The following is a 22,143-nucleotide window of genomic DNA, read 5'->3' on the forward strand; positions in this document are numbered from 1 at the left end:
CAACTGGACTCCCTGTGTGGCTTCTCATCCTCCTGCAGCCTAGTCCAGGCTTGTTTGTACCTAGACAGGTTTCAGGAGAGCTAGTGGAAGTGTGCAAGGCATCTAGAGGCCCTGGCTTGGGTCTGGCACGTTCTGCTGGCCAAAGCGAGTCACAGGTAGGGCCAGATCCAAGGGAGAGTCTCCACCTCTTGATGGGAGGAACTGCAGAGTCAGGCTGCAAGGGGACAGAAGCGAGCTGTTTCTGCAGTCGTCCCCATCTACTGCCTGGTCCAGAGCATGGCCTCTCTGGCCAGAGCTGCAGTCTTGCTCCTGGGCAGGTGGAGAACCTGCTGGAGGCAATGTCAAACTCTGACGGCCTCGGAGGAAGAGGCAGGGATGGAGTGACCAGAGCCATGTGGTCTGGTTTACGGCGAAACCCCCGAGCACCTGTGGCCGCTGTGTGGGGAGATGACTGGGTGGAGGGGCTGGGGTGCAGGGGGCCGTTAGGAAGCTGTAGTAGTAGCAGCTAAGTAACGGCGAGGGAAGTGGGGAGACCAGGCCGCGTTTGGAGGGTGGGCTGGGGCCTTGCTGACGGCTGGGTGTGGGAGGAAAGGGAAAGGGCCGGCATGGTGGACAGCAGGGACTTGTACCGGACAGTAAGGCCTGGCCCGCCAGAGCAGGTGGGAGGCGGGAGCGTAGCTGCGGGTGCGTCACGCTTGCCACGTCTGGTAGACAGGCTGAGCGGGCCTTGCGCTTACTGCTGCATGGCTTTTGTTGTGTTTTTTTATTTCATTTTTATGAATTATAAAAAAGTTGCAAAAATGGTGTGTAGTGATAGAAAGCAGAACAGGCTGCACGTGTATGGATGTCATTGAAGGTACAGGAGGTGTTTTCTGGATTAATGGCAATGAATGGTTCATGTCTTGGCAGGGTTGCTGGACTCTGGGCGGTACGGGAGAGTGGAAAGGTTTTACAAATTGAAGGGCATGCCCGTGTGTTTTTATATGTGCTTTCCAACACGGCTGTGAAGCCCTCTGACCCTGGGGTGCCGACTACACCCTGTCCAGGGTGGGCGGGGCCCTGGCCCGGCTGTTGTACCACCTTTCCAGAACCGTAGGAATCATTTCCGGGGAGGGCACATGGATCTGGTTAGGCCAGCTGGACTCCATCTGGGGACTTTGTTCAGAACCCTGCGGAGGAGAAGCAGCTCTGAAGACGAGGTGGGAATGGCTGGCGTCCATGCTGCCAGCACGGGGCTGGGACGGGATCTTCTGGGCAGAGAGCCAAGAGGCAGCCACAGCTGGCGAGCGAGTGAGAAGCCCTGGGTGCTGGGGTCTGAGCCTCTGCGGCCCCCTGTGCTGTGCCGGCCGTCCTCCCCTCCTAAGCCAGCTTTCTGTCACGTGCGGCAGAGTGGTGCCCGACTAATAATAGTCTAACAGGAATATGGGTACTTAATTGGAAGGTTAAGTCAGGACACAGGGAGAGGGAGAGTGGAGCTAGCCTGGGCCCTCGTTTGGGTTATCTCTAGACTCTAAATAAGCCACATAGCCCATGAGTGTAAGAGCCTCTAAAAGTCCCTCCATCCACGGCCACACAGGAGAGCTCTGAGGCCCAGGAGGTGCCAGCATGTCCCTTGAGGCAGGCCTCTTCCCCGGTGGGCACACTCGGTCACCCAGGGCTGGGGCAGCACCAGGACGATGGGAGAGGCTTTTGGGGGAAGCCACCACTCGTGGTCCTGGGGTCCAGGGCCCACTCGGGGCTCTTCCTCTGAGGTCTACCTCCTCGTGCCTCCCGACTGGAGACGTGGGGGAAGAGGACAACAGCAGGGGCACAGGCAGGCTCCCGCACTGCCTGCCCACCCCGTGGCCCACCACGGCTCCATCCCGTTTACCACATTCCCTGGCTCTGCCCGCCCTGCTTCCCTGCGTCGCCCTTGTCCTGGCAGCTGTCACCCTCCTCCCCGCAGAGCCCCCTCAGTCCCACCCCAGCCCCTTCCCGTTCACTCCCACGCCCCCGACGGGGCCGCTGGGCTCAGGGAGACCTGTCCCTGGAAACGGAGGGAAGGGCCAGCGGCCTGAGCGCTTTGGGTCTCCCTGGAGAAGCTAATTACAGATACAGGCACCAATTCCCTTCACTCACTCGCTCACCGAGGGTTTATTTAGCACCTGCTGTGTGCCTGCACTGCTCAGCATCCGGGCACACCTTCCCCGGGGAGGGAAGAGGCAGCTCACAGGAATGCGTTGAATCAGAAGGACTGCAGTGGACACCCGCGGAAGGGCCGTGGTTTTCCCCAGGAAGTGGCATACGCCACGTCAACCCCCGGGATCCTTTGGGGAGGGCACCTGTGCCAGGGTCTGCTGTGGAGGCCACGTGCCTGGAGTCAGGTGGGCCTGCTGCTGCAGAAATGCCCGAGGCAGGGCCGATGGGGAGGGCCGTCTCAGCACAGCTCACCCCAGGAGCCCTGCGCTCCCTCCTCTGCAGGGTTGGGGGGGTATTCAGAGTGCTGATCTGACCCCTCCCTCTCACCCCTTCCTGAAGGAGCGGGGAACTCTGGAGAGGGGTGGAGAGTGGGGAGAGGCCCGGAACACTGGCACCTCTGCCTCGGGCCAGCCAGGAGCCTGCGGGGCCCGTGCCTCCTGTATCCCTGCGCTGTACCCTTGCCCGGCTCCGCGAGGCTCAGCCCCTCACGCAGCTCCTTACCCCTGGTCGTTTTTCTAATTCTAGTTTTTCTGATTTAAGAAGCCATTCCAGCTTTATTTTGATTAGTGCTTGCGTGGAATATCTTTTACTTTTTTCTAGAATTTTATATAAATGAAATAATACAGTATATACTTTTTGCTTGGCTTCTTTCATATGGCAAATTTATTTTGAGATTCATTCATATTGTTCCATTTATCAAGAGTGTATGCCTTTTTCTTGCGGAATAGAATTCCATAAATGTATAGTTTCAGAGTACTTTTTTACACAGCATAGATAACCAACACATGGGGACTGAGATGCAGTTTTGGGAACAGCATAGATTCCTGGTCCCTGAATCTCAGTCAAATTAATGTGTTCTTTTTAAAAACAAGGATATTCAGGTGTAGTTAGACATACAATGAAATGCACATATTTGAAGCGCGCACGTTTATATATACCTCCAAGATGATGCACACATTCATCACTCCAAAGTGTTTCCTCCAGTCCCTGCCTAATCCCTTCTTCCCACTCCTCCTGCACCTCCCACCCCATCCCAGGCAACCACTGATCTTTCTGTCACTATTATGTTATTGGCAATTGATAGTATGCCACTTTTTTGTTTATTCGTTCATATTTGAGTTTTTTCAAGATTCTGGCTATTGCAGATAAAGGTGCCCTGAGCGTCAGTGCTGGAGTCTTCACGTGGACAGATGCTTTCACTTCTCTTGGGCCAACACTTGGGAGTGGAGAAGCAGGGTCTCGTGGTAGGTAAGTGAAATGAATTAAGAAACTATCGTAAAAAAAGACAATAAATAAATTTGCTCAAAAAAAAAAAAAAAGTTTTCCAAGGTTGTTGTACCCTTTCATTCTCATGAGTGGTAAATAAGAGTTTGAGATACTGTGCATCCCCAGAACACTTGGTACAGCTGAGTTGTCTTAGTTTTAGGCATTTTGATACGTGTGTTGTGGTATCTAATTGAGGTTTTAATCAGCATTTCCCTTTTGCTAAGAATTTTGACCTTCTTTTTCATTCTCATATTTTACCTCTTTGTATCTTCTTTAGCTCTCCCTTCCAGCGCAGTTGCCTGGCAACTCTCCAGGCAGTGCGCTGTGGCAACATAGGGTTCACCTTGTTTGTTTTTCATCTCGTGGGAATCACTTTTCTTTATTGTCTGATTTCCAATGTCTTGAAAACCATTGTTTTCTGTGTTTTGTCCAGTTTTTAGTTGTTTCAGGTGGGAAGGTAAACCAGCCATTTTTACTCCATCTTGGGGGAAACAGAGGTTCCATCCTTTTTTTTTTTTAATACATTTTTTATTAGAGAAGTTGTGAGCTTACAATACAATCATGCAGAATGTGCCAAATTCTCATATATCAGCCCTCCACCAACACCTTACACATTGTTATGGAATATATGGTACAGATTATGGGAGAACATCATCAGACTATTACCACTCTAACTATGGTCCATAGCTTACATTTAGTATATTTTTTCCATATATTCCTATTGTTAACACCTTGTATTAGTATGGTGTATTTGTTATAGGTCATGAGAAATGTTCACTTATTTGTCTTGTTAGCCATAGTCCATCATCTATCACAGGATTCACTGTATTATACAGTCCCATGCCTTGAACAATTCAAAGTGTACATTCAGTGGCTCTCAGTTTCGTCACAGAGTTGTGCTGTCATCACCTTAGTTAATTTTAGAACGTTTTCGTTACTCCAAAGGGAATACTCCTTATAGGCCATTGTTGACCCTTAGAATTGATATAGTATCTTCTTTGTCATTGCTGTAAAAATTATTACAGTATTACTGTTAACTGTAGTCCATAAGTTACATTAGTTGTATTTTTTTCCATGCATCACTTTTTTTTGTTTTAGGAGGTACTGTGGCTTGAACCCGGGACCTTATACATGGTAAGCAGGTGCTCAATCAGCTACACCTGCTCCCCTCACCATATTCTTAATACCTTGTAATAGAAGGACATTCTTTTATTTGTACTATTAACCACAATCTTCATCCACCACCAAAATCACCATATTATACAGTCCCTAGATTATCCTCTAGCTTCCTTTCAAATATCTGTCTTTTAATTGGCATATTTAGGCTGTTCACACTTAATGTAATTATTGATTTAAGTCTACATTTTATTCTTTTTTTGTGTAGGTTCTCTCTGTTTTTTCCCCCAGTTCCCCATTTTTGCCTTCTTTTGGACTATTTGAGTATATTTTAGTGTTCTATTTTGATTTATCTTTTAGATTTTTTACTATGTTTATTTGTATTATTATTTTTAATGTTTGCTTTAGGGATTTTAATATGTATATATACTTGACCTTTCACAGTTTTCTTGGAGTTAATGTATAACTACTTTAAGTAAAATGTAGAGGGAAGTGGATTTGGCTGAATGAATAGAGCATCTGCCTACCACATGGGAGGTCCAAGTTCAAACCCAGGGCCTCCTGAGCCACGTGGTGAAGCTGGCCCACATGCAGTGCTGATGCACACAAGGAGTGCAGTGCCATACAGGGGTTTCCCCCGCATAGGGGAACCCCACATGTAAGGAGTGCGCCCCGTAAGGAGTGCCGCTCTGCACGAAAAAAGTGCAGCCTGCCCAGGAGTGGGTCTGCGTAGATGGAGAGCTGACACAGCAAGATGACGCAACAAAAAGAGACACAGATTCCTGGTGCCACTGACAAGAATGCAAGCAGACACAGAAGAACACACAGCGAATGGACACGGAGAGCAGACAGCTGGGGTGGGGGGAAAGAGGAGAGAAATAAAAAAACAAAGTGAAACAGAAACTTCTAAAAAAAAATGTAGAAAATTAACAACCATATAGGTTCCTTTACCCCCCTCTTATGTAATAGTTGTCCAATGTTACTTTCACATTCTTTGAAAACCATGCAAGACAATGCCATAAAAACGATCATATTTTTAGAATTTAAGAGAAGAAAAGTAGAATATATTTCATCTGGGATCTTCCTTTAGCATTTCTTGTAATATGCATTCGCTGGTGATAAATTATTTCAACTTATTTGAAAATGTTTTTATTTCATCTTCAAAGAAGAAATGAGGTGTAACTTATGTACAGTGTAATGAAGAGCTCTTAAGTGTGCGGTTAAATGAGTTTTGACAAATGCATATATCCCATAATCCAAACCCCATCAAGATATAGAACTTTTTTTTTTACAAGGAGGCCCCAGGGATTGAATCTGGGTCCTCCCATATGGTAGGCGGAAGCCCTATCACTTGAGCCACATCCACTTCCCAAGATACAGAACATTTCTACTAAAATTTCAAATCAGTCTTCCTCTCCTAGCCTCCATCTGAAAGGCAACTACTGCTCTGATTTGTTATTATAGTTTTACATGTTTAAAATCCTCATATAAATGGAATTATATAATGTTACGTTTTGTTTGCCTTTTTTGCTCAACATAATATCTGTGATATTTACCCACATGTAACATTAGTTCTTTGCATTTTATTGCCAAAGAGTATTTCACTTTATGAGTATACCAAAATTTGTTTACCCATTCTCCTGTTTATAGACATTTGAATTGTTTCCAGTGTTTGGCTATTATGAATATAATGCTATGAGCATCCTAGTTCAAGTCTCTTTGTGAACATTTGTTTTCATTTCTCTTGGGTAAACATCTAGAAGTGAACTGCTGGGATGCTTAATTTTATAAGAAACAGTGAAACTAATTTATAAATTGGTTGTATCATCAGAAGTATATGAATTTCATTTACTCTACATCCTTGACAACATTTGGTGTTCTTTGTTGTTGTTTTCTTTTCATTTTAGCCTTTCTAATGTGTGTGTAAAGCACTGAGTTTTGTTGAGCCACGTCTGCTTCCCTAAAGTGGTGTTTGAATTTTGCCTTTCCCTAATGACTGATGATGCTGAGCAGATTTTCATGGCCTTAGTGGCCAGGTGTATAGTTTCTTTTAGAAAGTATCAGTTTAAGCCTTTTGTCTGCTTTTATTGGTTGCTTGTCTTTTTATTAGTGAGTTGTAGAACCTCTTTATATTCTGGATATGAGTCCTTTGTCAGATGTATGTATTTTAAGTATTTTCTCCCAGTTTACAGTTTGTTTGTTTTTAAAGGTTTATTTTATTTTTTATTTCTCCCCACCACCTCATTGTTTTTGTGCTGGCTGTGTGCTTGTTTTCCTTTTTCTAGGAGGCACCAGGAACTGAACTTGGAACCTTCAATGTGGGAGGGAGGCACCTAATCACTTGAGCCACCTCCACTCCCTGCTTTGTTGTGTCTTTTATTATGTTTTCCTCCTTGCGTCTTTTGTTGTGTCAGCTTGTTGTCTTGCTTATCTTCTTTAGGAGGCACAGGAAACTGAACCTAGGACATCCCATGTGGTAGGCAGGAGCTCAGTCGCTTGAGCCACATCTGCTTCCCAGTTTATAGCTTTTTAAAGTAGTGCATTTTTTTTTAAAGATTTATTTTTTATTTTATTTCTCTCCTCTTCCCCGCCTCCCAGTGGTCTGCTTTCTGTGTCCATTTGTTGTGTGTTCTTCTGTGTCCACTTGTATTCTTGTCAGTGGCACTGGGTATCTGTGTCTCTCTTTGTTGCATCATCTTGCTGCATCAGCACTTTTTTCATGCTGGGTGGCTTTCCTTACGATGCACACTCCTTGCACATGGGGCTCCCTTACATGGGGGACACCCCTGCGTGGCATGGCATTCCTTGCGCACATCAGCACTGCACGTGGGCCAGCTCACCACACAGGTCAGGAGGCCCTGGGTTTGAACCCAGGACCTCCCATGTCGTAGGTGGACACTATCCATTGAGCTAAATCTGCTTGCCTGGTTCATTTTGCTGAACGGAAAATTTTAATTTTGACAAACTCTAATTTATCACTTTTTTATAGTAAGTGCTTTCTGTGTCCTAATTGCTAATTTTGTGAACTCCAGAGTCAAAAAGTTATTCTCATAGGTTTTCTTTGAGAAGCTTTTATAGTTTTCACTCTTGTGTTTAGGTCATCTTGCATTAATTTTTTATCTATGTTGTTAGATAAGAGTGAAGATTCTATTTTTTTGTTGTTGAAAAATGCATTTCCTTTTTGCATCAAATTATTTTGGTAAATTTAAAACATCAATAGACTGTATAAATGTGCATCTATTTCTGGACTTTCTAGACTTTTCATTGATCTGTTTGCTGCTTCTTACACTAAAGCCACACTGCCCTGATTACTGTAACTTTATAGTAAGTCTTGAAATGAGAGCATGTCAGTCCTTCAACTTTGCACTTCTATTTCAAAAATAGTCTGGCTATTCTAGGTCCTTCACATTTCCACATAATTTTAGATTTAGCTTGCCATTTTCAACAAAAAAACCTGCTGGGGTTTTGATTGGGATTACATTAAATCTAAAAGAGCAATTTGGGGTGAATCGCTAGCTTAATGATGAGTCTTCCCAGCCACTACCATGGTGTTTATTTAGGTCTTCTTTAATTTTCCTCAGCAACATTTTGTAGATTTTGGTGTAGCGGTCTTGCCCGTTTTTTGTTATTCCAAGACACTTTGTTTTTCCTATGATTATATGTTTTTACAAATTTATTTTCCCAACTCTTCATTTTTATATAAAGAAAAATAGCTGATTTTCATATGGTGCCCTTGTATCTTGCAGTCTGGATAAATTCCCTTATAAGTTCTAGTAGTTTTTTTCTCTTTGTAGATTTCTTTGAAAATTTTTATGTACATAATCATGTTGTCTGTTAATAACAGTTTTATTTCTTTAAAAATCTTAAGGGTTTTATTCCCTATTTTTGTTCTCTTGCACTGGCTGGGACTATCACTTTACTAAACAAAAGTGGTGAGAGCAGACCTTTTTGCCTTTTTTACATATCTTTATTTTTGAAGGATATTTTCTCTTGGTATAGAACTTTAGATTGACTTTCAGTCAATTTCTTTCAGTACTCTATAGTGTCATTCCATTTTCTTCTGGCTTCCATTTGTTTCTAATGAAAAGTCAGCTGTAATTTTTATTTTTTCCCCCTAAATGTAATGTGACCTCTTTCTTTGGTTTCTTTGTTAAGATTTTCTCTTTATTATTGGTTTTCAACAATTTGGCTATGTTTGTGCCTATATGTGTTTTATTTGTATTTTTCATGTTAGTGTAATTTTTGAACTGTTTTTGAATTGAACAGTCCTTTCTTTTGTTACCCTTTCCAATAAATGATTTATTTTGGATATTGTATTTTTCTATTTTAGAATTCCCACATATTCCATTTATTTCTTCTATTTGTTTTTTAGAGTTTCCATTTGTCTTCCATATATCCATCCATTTTGTCTACTTTTTCCTCTACAGTCATTATAACATGTATATTTGTTATTTTACAGTCTTTGCTAATTCTAGCATATGAATCATCCGTGTGTCTGCTTCTATTGATTTTTTTCTTTTTAAAAATTTTTATTTATTTATATTTTACATGTACTGGATATACATAAATTTTTCTTCCCCTCCCACTCCCTCCCCCCCTGCTGTTTTTGCTGTCTGTGTCCATTTACCGTGTGATCTTCTGTATCTATTTCTCTTTTTGTCTTCTCATCTTTCTCCTGTAGGATTCACTGAGATTTGATCCTGGGTACCTCTGATATGGAGAGAGGTTCCTTGCCAATTGCACCACCTCGGTTCCTTGTCTCTGCTGTGCTTCACCTTGATTCTCCCCTTCATCTCTCTTTTCGTGGTGTCATCATCTTGCTGCGTGACTCACTTGCACAGGCACTGGCTCACTGCACGGGCACTGGCTCACCATGTGGGCACTCATGTGGACATTTGGCTTGCTGTGTAGGGACTCGCATGGGCACTCAGCTCACCGTCCGGGCACTTGGCTCACCATGCAGGCACTCGGCTCACTACATGGGCACTTGGCTCACCATGCAGGTACTTGGCTCGCCACGCGGGCACTGGCTCACCTTGCAGGCACTCGGCTCACTACATGGGCACTGGCTCACCATGCAGGCACTCGGCTCACTACATGGGCACTTGGCTCACCATGCAGGCACTCGGCTCACTACATGGGCACTTGGCTCACCATGCAGGTACTTGGCTCGCCACGCGGGCACTGGCTCGCTGCACAGGCACTCTTTCTCTTCCTTTTTTTCACCAGGAGGCCCCAGGGATTGAACCCTGGTCCTCCCATTTAGTAGGTGGAGGCCTTATCACTTGAAACACATCCACTTCCCTATAAATTTTTTTTGAATCATACAATATGTTACGCAATATATTTGGTTCGTAGTAATACAACCATATAGTATTTGTCCTTGTGAGTCTGGCTTGTTACACTCAACATAATGTCCTCCAGGTTCATCCCTTTTCTTACTTTTTTATTGTGAAAATATAATATAATGAAAGTTGCCATTTTAACCACTATTAAGTGTATAATTCAGTGGCATTACTTACATTTACAATGTTGTGCTGCCATCACCACTATATATTGCCAAAACTTTTCCTCTAGCCCAAATGAAAACTCTGTACCCATTAAGCAATAACTCCCCATCCTCGCTCCTCCCAGCCCTGGGTAACCTCTAATATACTTTATGTCTCTATGAACTTGCTTATTCCAGATATTTCGTAGACGTGGAATCATGCAACATATGTTACACTTTGTGTCTGACATATTTCACCTAGCATACTGTTTTCAAGGTTCTTCCATGCATCAGAATTTCATTCCTTTCTGTGGCTGAATAGTAGTTCACCATTGGATATACCATATTTTGCTCATCCAGTCATCTGTCAGTGGATATTTGGATTGGCTCCACTTTTTGGCCATTGTGTATAGTGCTATTATGAACATTGGTGTACCCGTATCTGTTTGAGTTCCTGCTTTCAGTTCTTTCGGGAATATGCCTAGGAGTAGGATTGCTGGTATTATGTGGTATTTCTATGTTTAATTTTTTTGAGGAACTGCCAAACTGTTTTCCATAGCGGCTGAACCATTTTGTTTTCATCAGCCTTACACAAGGGTTCCAATTTCTCCACATCCTTATCAACAATTGTTATTTATTATTATATTATCTTTTCATGGGCTTATTGGCCATTTGTATTTCTTCTCTGGAGAAATGTCTATTCAAGCCTTTTCCCCATTTTTAATTGCGTTATGTGTCTCCAGTTTATTAGTTGTAGGAGTTCTTTGTATTCTGGATATTAAACCTTTATCAGATATATGATTTGCAACTATTTTCTCCCAACCTGTAGTTTGTCTTTTCAGTTACTTGATAATGTCCTATGATGTATGAATGTTTTTAATTTTGACAAAATTAATTTTATCTAGTTTTATCTAGTTTTTCTTTTATTTCCCATGCTTTTGGTGTCATCTAAGAATCCATTGGCAAGTACAAGATATTGAAGATTTCCCCCATGTCTTCTTACAAGAGTTTTATGGCTTTACCTATGTTTATGTTATTGATTCATTTTTAGTTCATTTTTGTACATGGGGTGAGTAGGGGATCTAATTTCTTTCTTTTACATGTGAATATCCAATCTTCCCAGCACCATTTATTGAAAAGACTATTCTTTTCCCATTGAGTGGACTTGTCACCCTTGCCAAAAATCAATTGGCCATAGATATGATGGTTTATCTCTGGACTCTCAATTCCATTTCCTTGGTCTATATATCTATCCTTATACTAGTACTACACTGTTTTGATTACTGTAGCTTTGTAGTAAGATTTGAAATTCCCTAGAATTTGCTTCTTTTTCCCTCTTCTTGTTGGAGGCTGTAGGCGTCTTTTTCATTTGATTTCTTCCTGAGCATGCATCTTCCCTCCATAGACATACTCCAGTGCTCCACTCGCCCCAGGAAATTCTCTGCAGCCTTTCTCCCTGGGCTCCAAGCCTTCTCTTGTGTGTCTCTACCATGCCATCTTTTGCCCCAGGTGGCTGTTTGTTTTCTCGCAGTGTTTTAGTGGCCACGCCTGCTGTTTCATCATCCAGAGTGAGTTCTGGGACAGATGACATGGAGAGGAGTGTCTTGGATCAGTCCTTCAGGCTGCCTGGTGGCAGGCTGAGCCAGTGCTCACTCAGTCTGTGGATGAGTGTCCTCTTCTCTCCCAGAGATCCCCAGGAAAGAATGAGCTGCCGTTGCCCTAAACCAGGGAGTGGGTGGTGGAAGGACTAGTAAAAGCATCCCGAGACTTTCCTACCATTTTTAAATTGCCCATTTCTGGTTTAACCATTCACTTGGTTGCTGTAAACCTTTGTTTTCCAGAGTTCTGAGAAAGTTGGTTCTGCCAATTTCTGCTTGTTTTGCAATATTTCTGTGGGAAGATGGGATTTTGAACCTTCTTTGTCTGCCATCTTGCTCGATTTTCTTTCTTTTGATTACAGGTCAGATTTTCCTGCTTCTTCATGCTTCATTTTTTTTAATTGTATGCTGAGCATTTTGGAGAAAAGCAATAGAGATTGGGATAGGTAGTTTTCAACTAATCAGGAGCTCATTTGGGCTGGGAGGAGGTTACCAAGTTAGTTTCTGTCCATCTCAGTTCAGATGTCTTTTTTTTTTTTTAAGGTAGTGGGGGCTGGAGATTGAACCCAGGACCTTGTATGTGGGAAGCCTGCACTCAACATGGGGCCACGGGTTTTTCGTTTGTTTTGCTTGTTGTTTGTTTGTTTTCTAGGAGGCAGTGGGGACCTCCACAAGTGCTCCCCTCGGTTCAAATGCCTTGAGGGTGGGAGCAGACCCCCCTCTGCAGCAGAACCGTGGAGTCGCAGCGCTCTGAGGCTGGCGCTGTCTCTCTGCTCTCAGGCTGGCCCCAGCTTCCAGGAGGGAGGACGGTGGTGGCAGAGGACTTCTGCTCAGTGTGGGACTTCTCCCGATTCCAGTCAGCTCCGCAGCTCGTTTGCAGCCATTCTCAGTTCTGGCTTCTCCTCGATCTAGCAAAATCCCGGTGCATGTGGCAGGCTCATTCCTCCACGTTTCTGTGTCTAAAGACTCAGTAAATATCCATCGGCATGAAAGAAGCTACTAATCTCTGTGCAACTAGAAAAAGGCAGTCCCACTCTGGAATTTAGTTCATTTAGGCTTCTCTGTATCCACGGCTCTTCAATGAATTTAAAGGCAGCTTTAATTAGTTTATTAATATTACTTTTATTTCTGCATTAAGCTTATTCAGTTTTCTTATTGCTATGAGGTATAGCAATAGATTTTTGTGATCTTACCCATCCTGACAGGAACTGGAACTCTCTGCTATTCTCAGGAAGTGGCGTCTCTCCCTCTTTCCTGATTCTTCCTGAGGGAAACCCTTCTTTGCCTTGACCTGCCTTGGTGCTCTCTTATTTCCTCTCTCGATGGTGCCAGGTCTTCTTGGTCTTTGTGGGATGTGAGGTTCCTTCACATATTCTGATCAGTAATCAGTTTTGGATCTAACCTCTCAGTAAGCTGCTGCCCGCCATTTAGGGGTTGTCCTTCCAGGTCAGGCTTTTGTTGAGTGTTCGTGGAGGTTCACAAACAGATTAGTCTTGGGAAGCAGACGTGGCTCAACTGATAGAGTGTCTGTCTACCATATGGAGGGTCCAGGGTTCGATGCCCCGGGCCTCCTGACTCATGTGGTGAGCTGGCCCACGCGGAGCGCTGACAGGTGCAAGGAGTGCCATGCCTTGCAGGGGTGCCCCTGTGTAGGGGTGCCCCACATGCAAGGAGTGCATCCTGCAAGGAGAGAGGCCCCGCGTGAAAAAAAAAAGGCGCAGCCCGCCCACGGAGAACTGACGCAGCAAGATGATGCAACAAAAATGAGACGCAGTTTCCCAGTGCCGCCAGATAATGCAAGCAGACGCAGAAAAACACACAGCGATGAACACAGAGAGCAGACGATGCGGGGGAAGGGGAGAAAAATAAAATAAATCTTAAAACAAAACAGCTTAGTCTTGCCACGGGAACCACACGTCGTCATCATGCTCAAACACACACAGCTGCCGCTGTCAGGCCTTCCCTGTCGCTTACTGCACTGCACTCCCCTTTTCCCTGCATTCTTCTTGCAGCCCCACCCTGGCCTCCCCTGGACTCGCTCTACACAATGAGTGACCCCGGGGACAAGGCTCTGACAGGAGACCGTGGCCTCAGACTGACCCCCGGGTCTCAGCTGGCGGCCTTTCAGCACTGACCCGGCGGCTCCTGGGCTCAGAGGCCAGGAGCAGGCAGAGTGGGCCCGGCACCCATTCCTGCCTGTGGCCTTGGCCCTGGGGAGGCCTTTTGAGCCTGCAAAGGGGCCAGGCTGGTGCTGGGGGCGTCTTGGGGTTCCGGGTCACTCTGGATGAGTCCTGCACAGGTCAGTAATTTGAGTCCACTTCAAATGTAATTGGTGGTAACATTTTCTTTTATCTACCTTTTTAAAATATGCATTTAGAACATCTGTGTAATTATGTAGCCAGTTTTATTTATGTAAAGTTATTTCGTAAATGGGATCATAGTGATCTTCATATTTTCCACTTATATCTTGGATACATTTCCTCATCAGTACATAGAAATTAAATTCATTATCTTCAACAGTTATATAGTTAGTGTGGACTGTAAAGCATCTCATAAATCCCATATTACAATTTTAAAAGACTTTTTAAATTTATTTCTCCCCATCCCCTCATTATTTGCACTCACCATGTCTGTTCATATTCCTTGTTTCTTTTGGGGGCACTGGAAACTGAACCCAGGACCTCCCATGTGGGAGAGAGGCACCTAATTGCTTGAGCAATCTCCACTCCCTGCTTTGTTGTGTCTCTTGTGTTTTCCCTCCCTGTGTATCTTGTTGTGTCATTTTGTTGTGTTAGCTTGCTGCTCCTGCCTTTTGTGTCAGCTCGCTGTCTTCTTTAGAAACCACCGAAAACCTCTGTTCCATTTGTTGTGTCTCATTATGTTTTTTCTTCTTGTGTCTCTTGTTGTGTCATCTTGTTGTGTCAGCTTGCCGCACCTGTCTGTTGCGCTACCTCACTGTCTTCTGTAGGAGGCACTGGGAACCAAACCAGGGACCTCCCATGTGGTAGGCGGGAGCTCAAACTCTTGAGCCACATCTGCTTCCCCCATATCACAGTTGAATGTTATTGCCAATGGCAGGACTACCTTTGCACACCTTTGCACCAGTGGGCCGGTGTCTCTGCTCTTTGCAATCAGGGCCTTGGTCACTTCTGGCAGCAGTTTTGTCTTTTCCCTGGAGGGAGCTCCACTCTGGAGAGTCATCCTGGGACCCGAGTCATAGGTCCCCTTGTGACATAACAGGCCTCCCGCCCCCCCTCTGCCTGCCCGGGTCATGGCCGGGCACACAGACCAGAGGGGGTTTGTACCATCTACACCCACCCATGTGTGAACGATGGTGAGAAAGAGGAAACCAGGCTGGTTGGGGATGCCCCTCCCAGGACAAGGGGCCTCCCTGCGGCTGGAGACTGGGAAGGCCAGGAGCCATGGGTGGGGTAGGGGCTGGGGTTCTGACTCGAGGGGGCTCAGCCTCACTCATGCCTGTGCCCTAAATGCTGATTATAGGAGGAAGAGCAGCCTGAAAGTATGACTGAGCAGCCTGCCCAAGGCCAGCCTCAGCGGGCAGGGCAGCTGACCGTGAAGGAAAAGGCCGAGGTGGGGGCGCCCGGTCTCGGATGGTACGGGCCTCTTGGTCCTGCTGTGTGGCTGGTGTGTTTTGTAGGGGCCAGAGCCAAGGACGGGGATCAACTCATCCTTGTCTGCTCTCTCCTCCTGCTTCCTTTCAGGCTGACGATGTCGACCTGGTTGAGACGCAGATGTTAATAGATAAGAAATTCAGAAAAGTACGGCCCCCTATCCCACAGGGCTGGGGCTGGGGGTGGGCGCTGTGCTTGTGGACTGGAACAGCCAGGGTTTGGGCAATGGGGCTGGGTGAAAATTGTGTGAGTGTGCTTTGGAGCCAGTGTGTAGAGATTGGCTTATTAACCGCAAAAGTCAGGACAATGAAGGTGGGGAAGAGCTAAGAAAGGTGTCAGACGCAATGAGGGGGGGAGACTTTTAAAACCACCATGGGACAGACAGAGAGTGGGTGGTGGATGTGAGCTGGAGCCTGGGAAGAGAGGGCAGGCAGGACAAAGGATGCCGCTTCCCAGCAGGTGGTGGGGGCGGAGGGGAAGCGGCTGGGTCCCCAGGGGTAACCCTTTTGTCCTAGCCTGTCCTTCCTAAAACGTAAACCTGGGCGTGGCAGCAAGTGCTGGGGTACACGTTTTACAGATGTGAACACCGCAGCTTGGGGGGCAGGAGGATGTGTGCCTCTGCCTTAACCAGAGAGTGGCAGAGACAGGACACCGCCCGGGCTTCTGGCTCCAGCCAGTGCACTGGCCAGCGCGCCCCCCGGGGAGGAACGGGCAGTCGTTGACGAAAGGACCAGGAGCCCTGCCTGGCGCACCCTGGGGCAGAGACGGGTGGGAAACAGCCCTTGAGTGTCCTTCCTCGGCCTGCAGCTCATCAGAAGAAGAGACAAGCCCCCTGGGGATGCTGCTCTGCAAGTCGTAAAGATCCAGGCCTGGTGGCGCGGCACCCGGCTGCGCCGCACGCTGCTGCACGCCGCCCTCAGCGTCTGGGTCATCCAGAGCTGGTGGAGGGAGAAGCCGCTGCGGGAGCTGGAGAAGCGGCGGCGCGCGGCGCTCTAGACCTTCCTGCGCCGGGAACAGGCGGCGGCGCGGCTGCAGGCCTGGGCGCGCACGTGGCGCGTCCCCGGCGCTCCTGCCACTTGCTCCGCGCGGGGCGCGTCCCCCAGGCCCACTGGCGCGGCCACTCCTGTGCCTGCCGCGGTTTCCTGAAGGGCCACTACAAAGTCACAGCTAACCACCTGCACCTCGAGCTGGAGGTGTTGCTGGGCTCGGGGCCGTGCATCGTGACCGAGTGTATTCCCCGCCCAGTAAAGCGGCGATGTGCCTCCGCCGCCGGCTGTCCCGCGAGCTCAGGGGTCGGGGCGCTGACGGCAGATCCTCGGCGTCGCGCGTGCGGGCGCTGAGGCTTCCAGCTGGCCTTGCGTGGAGCTGGATCCTAAGCGACCGACGAGCAGCGTCTGCGTGGGCAGGAGAGCTGGGGCAGAGGGGCGCCCGGGGCCTGCTCAGGGGGCCTCTTTGTGAATGGTGGCCTGGGGGCTGCATAGATAGACTCCGAGGGGAGGGGGTGGTGGCGCTGATGGCACTGGAAGCGCATTTGTCACCCGGGTTCAGGTGCTTGGGCCCTGTTCCAACCCCCACCCCCCAGCCGCGTGGTTCTGGGTCTTTGCCCGTCTGGGGCCCCGTCTCACGCTCGCCTCCAGATGGGAATCTGGGAGCCAGAGAGGAAGCTGGCAAAGCGCGAGTCCACATTGCCACATCAGACTCCTCCTGCCCTCGCCCTTCGCGCCGCGGAGGCTGGCCTCTTCCTCCTCCAGACCTGGCCAGGGGAGGGCGGGCTCCTCGGGGCGGGGCGGGGCGACCAGGCACCCCCTGCTGGGCGGGACCCTCGTGGGAGTCACGAAGGTCGCGGCTTTGCCCGCCCCTTGCCCAGGCTCTACAAGGGCTGGCCCGCCCGCCTGGCTCCTCTGACGGCGTCTTCCTGTGGAAAGCTGCCCTGGCTGGGGCTGGGGCGCCGTGACAATAAAGGGGCACAAAGAGCTCAAGGCTAGGCTGTCCCTCTGTCCATCCGGACTCTGCAGTCCCATGGCTCCTGCTGAGGGCGGGGTCCGGGATCTTGGGGTACTCCCCGTCAAGGCTGCGCGCTCAGGAGCCGGCGCCCCAGCCCCCCTCGTCTCCCTGCCTGTGCCTGCGCCCCGCGTGAGCTCCGTTCCTGGCTCTGCTCCTCGGTTCCCGCCCTGTGGTTGGGGCTCTCGCCCTTCCGCTCTGCAGGGTTCTTCTCTTCTCCCCTGGTCTGTCTGGCGTTGGGTGTGTCAAGCAGACAGCAAGGGCTTTGGAGCCAGGTGGCCGAGGTCAGAACCCTGGCGCTGCGGCCACCGCGGTGGGGTGAGGAGGAGCAGTGCCCCTGCTGAGCCCGTTTCCTGAGCTGTGACCTGGGGCTAATGATCCCCTCCTTCCAGGGCGAAAGCCAAGCACCATCAAAATTCAGCACCAGCAACAAGACCGAGAAAGCCGCCTACCAAACTGGCAGCTGAGCGGAGCTGGTGGAGCTCAGGGGTTGAGCGCATGCTTCACGTGTACGAGGTCCCGTGTTCAGTCACCCGCACCTCCTAAAAAACAAACAAAAGCAACCCCCCCCCCCGCAATCGGCAGTAGAGCTAAACACATTTGCTGGGTTGAGTGGGGGGCCCACCTGATCACAACGAGGTCCCAGGCCCTCTTAGCCGACAGAGTGAGGGAATATATGCTCGTGTACACACAAGTAAACACATTCATATCTGTTTTTAATTCTACTTATGAGTTCACACTCCAAACCCATTGAAAATCAGTTCATTCTAGTTTCCTCCTCTCCGTATGTCTAATTTCTTTTTCTGAGAGTGAATGGCTGGTTCCCATTATCCTTAATACATTTTCTTACTGGCGCTTCCGTATATGTAGCCCATCTCCCACGCCCCCGCCGGCCTCTCCCCCACGTGGACACGGTCTCCACCCTGCTTGGGCTCAGACCCCGGCTGGGCCATTCCCCTCCGGAGGCCCAGGCTGCAGCTCCCCACAGTGGCCTGTGGGTTAGTCAGGATTCTCTAGAGAAACAGATCCAACCGGAGAGCGCTGTAAATAGTGTGAGGTTTTTAAAAATTCTCTCCCGCGACTGTAGGAACGCCCACGCCCAGATTCTGCAAGGCAGGCTGCAGACCAGGGGCTCAGCCGAAGGTCCCTGATGCGTTCCCAGGAGAGGCTGGCCCTTTGAGGTAGAGAAGGGGATTCTCTCTGAATGCTGAAACCACTTCCCATGTTTAAGGCCTTCAGCTGCTTGGATGAGACGTCACTGACGGCTGACGACAGTCTCAGCTGATTGTAGACGTAACCAGCCACCTGTGCAATCAACTCACTGATGACTGAAGTCCATGAAATGCCCTTGGATTGCAGGGAGCCCATGCTTGCTTGACTGGACAGCTGGGCACCATTACCTGGCTGAGCTGACACAGCCTGGCCATCACACTGCCATCCATGTCACTGCCGCCGCCTCCCCAGCATGGGCCTGCATGAGATGTCAGGCCGCCCTCTGGGAGGATATCTTCTTTGTTGAGCTTCTGCTGGCCTCCACCACCTGTCACGCTCTCTTGTCCTGCTCGAGGCAGGAACCCACTATCCGCGTGAACTTGACCCCCTGTGTGGCCTCCGTTCTCCCCCTGCCGGGGTCCCTCGCTGGGCGGCCTCCGTCGCCAACGCCCTCCCCGGCCTGCCTGGGGTCCGCGCCCCACACCGCGCCTCTCCTCCCTCAGGCGGTCTTGCACGGCACGGCCCACCCTCACGACTTTAGGACTGCTGTTATTCAGGGAGGAAGGAAAGGGAAGGACAAGAGGAAACTAGTTTTCCATTTTTGTAAAAATAGACACACCAACTGCTGAGAGAGAAAGCCCCAGATGGCATAGCTGGAAGCTGAGGGCAAAGGAGCCTGGAGGAGGCAGAGCCGGGCAGATGCTGCAGCGCGCCTCGCCGTGTGCCCTGCCGGGCGCCAGAGGGACCCGGGACCCCCGCGGCCGGTCCTCGGGGAGAAGCATCACCTGCTGAGGCTTGATTTGGGCATTTTCATGCCTCAGAACTGTAAGCTTGCAACCTAATAGCCCCCCATTGTAAAAGCCAACCCATTTGCTTTGGCAGCCTTCAGCAATCTGAAACACTACCACGCTGACAAAGACTTGTATCCACAGTACATCAAGGATTCGCAGAAGTCATCAGAAAGAAAACAAACAGCCCAGCTAGACTATGTCTAAAACTTAAGAGACATATTACTAAAGAGGATACATGGGTGGCAAATAAGCACATGAAAAGATGTTCAACATCATTAAGCATTAGGGAAATGCAGTCGGCAAACTTGCCCACTAAAAGGCCAGATAATAAATATTATAGGCTTCGTGGCCAAGAGGCAGAAGCAATGATATTTTGTGTAGGTAGTTATATAACAGAGGAAACAAACTGCAAAATTTTTATTGGTGAAGTTAATATATAATATTAATAATTGAGAACAATTTTTTTTTTGGTAAATGCAGGACTACTAATGAGAAGAATGCAGTTTGAAGGTCTGTGTGTGTGAACGATGTGTTGCTCAGCTGGGGCTGAACGTGGTCTCTATCATCAAAATCACAGGGAGAGGATGTGGCTTAAGCGGTTGAGGACCTGCTTCCTACATAGGAAGTCCCAGGTTCAAGCCCTGGCCCCTGGTACTTAAAAAAAGAAATGAGTTGCAGGGGAGTGCAAGTAGCTCAAGCAGTTGAGCATCTGCTTCCCATGTATGAGGTCCTGGGTTCAATTCCTGGTACCTCCTAAAAAAAAAAATCAATTGCAAATGTTAATCTATTAATGCTGATCTGTAATGAGATCTTACATGCTTCATCTTTGAAAATGCCTTTTCACAATAGCTACTGTGTGAAATATTTGATATTGCCAAATAATGACATTGATCCAGGAGCATATGAGCTTAATTATTTATATTTGTCACGTGAAAGGCATTTATAGTGTTCTATAAGCATATTGTTACATTATAGATTAATTACTTTGAGCTCTGCAATTGTGTAGATAATAGACTTAAAAACATGGAAATTCCCTTTGTACTTGCACGAAAGTCCAAAAAGTGCTGTTGATACTATAGTTTGAACTCAGAAAACACATCCACTATAAATCTGTGGGAATGGGGATCTCATTTCTTGTGTTAATTTTGATAGTTTAGAAAGTGTATTAAGCAGCTTGACATCACTTATGGTTCAAACTTGTCAAAATGACTCTACTACTGTATGTTTCACATATAAGCATTGATATACCCTTTAATTTCAGTTTTAATTCATTAAGAGCTATAGAGTCTGTGGCAATAGCTTATTCCCAGTGTCATTCAGTGTTTGATAATAATAGTTGAAGGCAATTCTTCTCATTCAGAAAAATTTCAATGTTGACCCTGAGCTAAAAAAAAAAATCTCAATAGGACTTTATCACAGCTAAGCCTTTGAACACAGCTAAGCCAACTCTGTGGTTGGGTACTCAGAGTATTCACCTCTATAAATGACCAAAAGTTTTAGAACAAAGGCAAGTGAAGTTTGCAATTGACATTTCTGGTTCAGTAATGCCATAGATACAAATATTTTCCACCAAGTATCAGATGATGAAAAGTACAATGAATAACCGTAGAGGCTTAAGTACCTTACATTTTCACAAATTTGGAAATTTGTCCAACTAAACCTTTTATCTGATATATACATGTTTTCACCACTCTCAGTTGTATCACATAAGTTTCACTTAAATTTGTACTAAATTAGTGTTTTCTTAACTTTGAAAATATTGTCACATGTATTTTTTTTTTCCATAGAATATTCTCAGAGGCTAATTTCTCAGTTACTTCAATCTTGGCATTGGCCCCTCAAATAAACAGCAGCTGATATTTGTACCGGTAACATCTTTCAACTCATCAAGAGTGAGGAAAAACACACAAAATCATTTGCCTTGTTTTGAACTTGACTGTCGATGCTGTTCCCAATGTCCTCCACTCCTTGAGCAGTTAGTCTCATTGGGCCTCACTGAAAGGCTAATAGTCTTAAAGAAGTTTATTTTCTCTGAACATGACTTTGGCTGCTTTAATCTAACAAGATGTAATAAACTCACCACTGCTAAACAACTTTCCTTGCTTGACTAACAAATGAGCTGCTTGGAAACTTACTTTGCTTACATCCTCATTTTCTTTTTTTTCTTTTTTCTTTTTGTGAATAAATGTTGCTGTGATGAGCTATTCCATTCATAAATTTCTCTGAGTTTTCTCGTCATTAGTTCCCTGGGAGTTAGGAGTACTGTGGATTGCTGTGTCTGATAATGTCAGTGCATAACATTGTATCGCATGGCCCTAAGGTCTTTGCCTAATAAACACAATGCATTGCCATTTAATTCAGCTAAATAATCCACATACCACAGCCTCTTAAAAGTATGCCATTTAGGGGGAGTGAATGTGGCTCAAGCAGTTGAGTGCCAGCCTCCCAAATACGAGGTCCTGGGTTCAATCCCCTGTCCCAGTACCTCGGGGAGAAAAAAAGGGTATGACATTTAAAGGCCACTTTTTCCTCCTTCCTTTTTTTTTTTAAAAGATTTATTTTTTGTTTATTTCTCTCCCCTTCCCCCACCCCTGTTGTCTGCTCCCTGTGTCCATTTGCTGTGTGTTCTTCTGTGTCTGTTTGTATGCTTGTCAGCGGTACTGGGAATCTGTGTCTCTTTTTTGTTGTGTCATCTTGCTGCATCAGCTCTCCATGTGTGTGGCGCCACTCCTGGGCAGGCTGCACATTTTTTTTCCATACTGGGTGGCTCTCCTTATGGGGTACACTCCTTGGACGTGGGGCTCCCCCACATGGGGGACACCCCTGCATGGCACGGCACTCCTTGTGCACATCAGCACTGC

General features: G+C 47.1%; 1 protein-coding gene across 6 annotated transcripts in view; it reads left to right on the forward strand.

Moving 5' to 3' along the window:
- LOC101442090 (U3 small nucleolar RNA-interacting protein 2-like) overlaps nt 1-22,143 on the forward strand; it is a 62,530-nt gene that overhangs the window by 4,510 nt on the left and 35,877 nt on the right. The window contains exons 6-7 of one of the 6 annotated variants that reach the window (XR_009183639.2): nt 3,324-3,426; nt 18,367-21,499. Coding sequence is in view for 1 of the 6 variants with exons in the window: in XM_058288722.2 (XP_058144705.1) it covers nt 3,324-3,338 (15 nt within the window). In the remaining 5 variants the exon portion in view is untranslated. Of the gene's footprint in view, nt 1-3,323; nt 3,482-4,542; nt 6,271-16,085; nt 21,500-22,143 lie in introns of those variants that run through there. The other 5 variants (XR_009183640.2, XR_011647527.1, XR_009183641.2 and 2 more) reach the window with 5 other exon arrangements.

The sequence above is a fragment of the Dasypus novemcinctus genome, chromosome 26, assembly GCF_030445035.2.
Source record: "Dasypus novemcinctus isolate mDasNov1 chromosome 26, mDasNov1.1.hap2, whole genome shotgun sequence".
Lineage (NCBI taxonomy): Eukaryota > Metazoa > Chordata > Mammalia > Cingulata > Dasypodidae > Dasypus > Dasypus novemcinctus.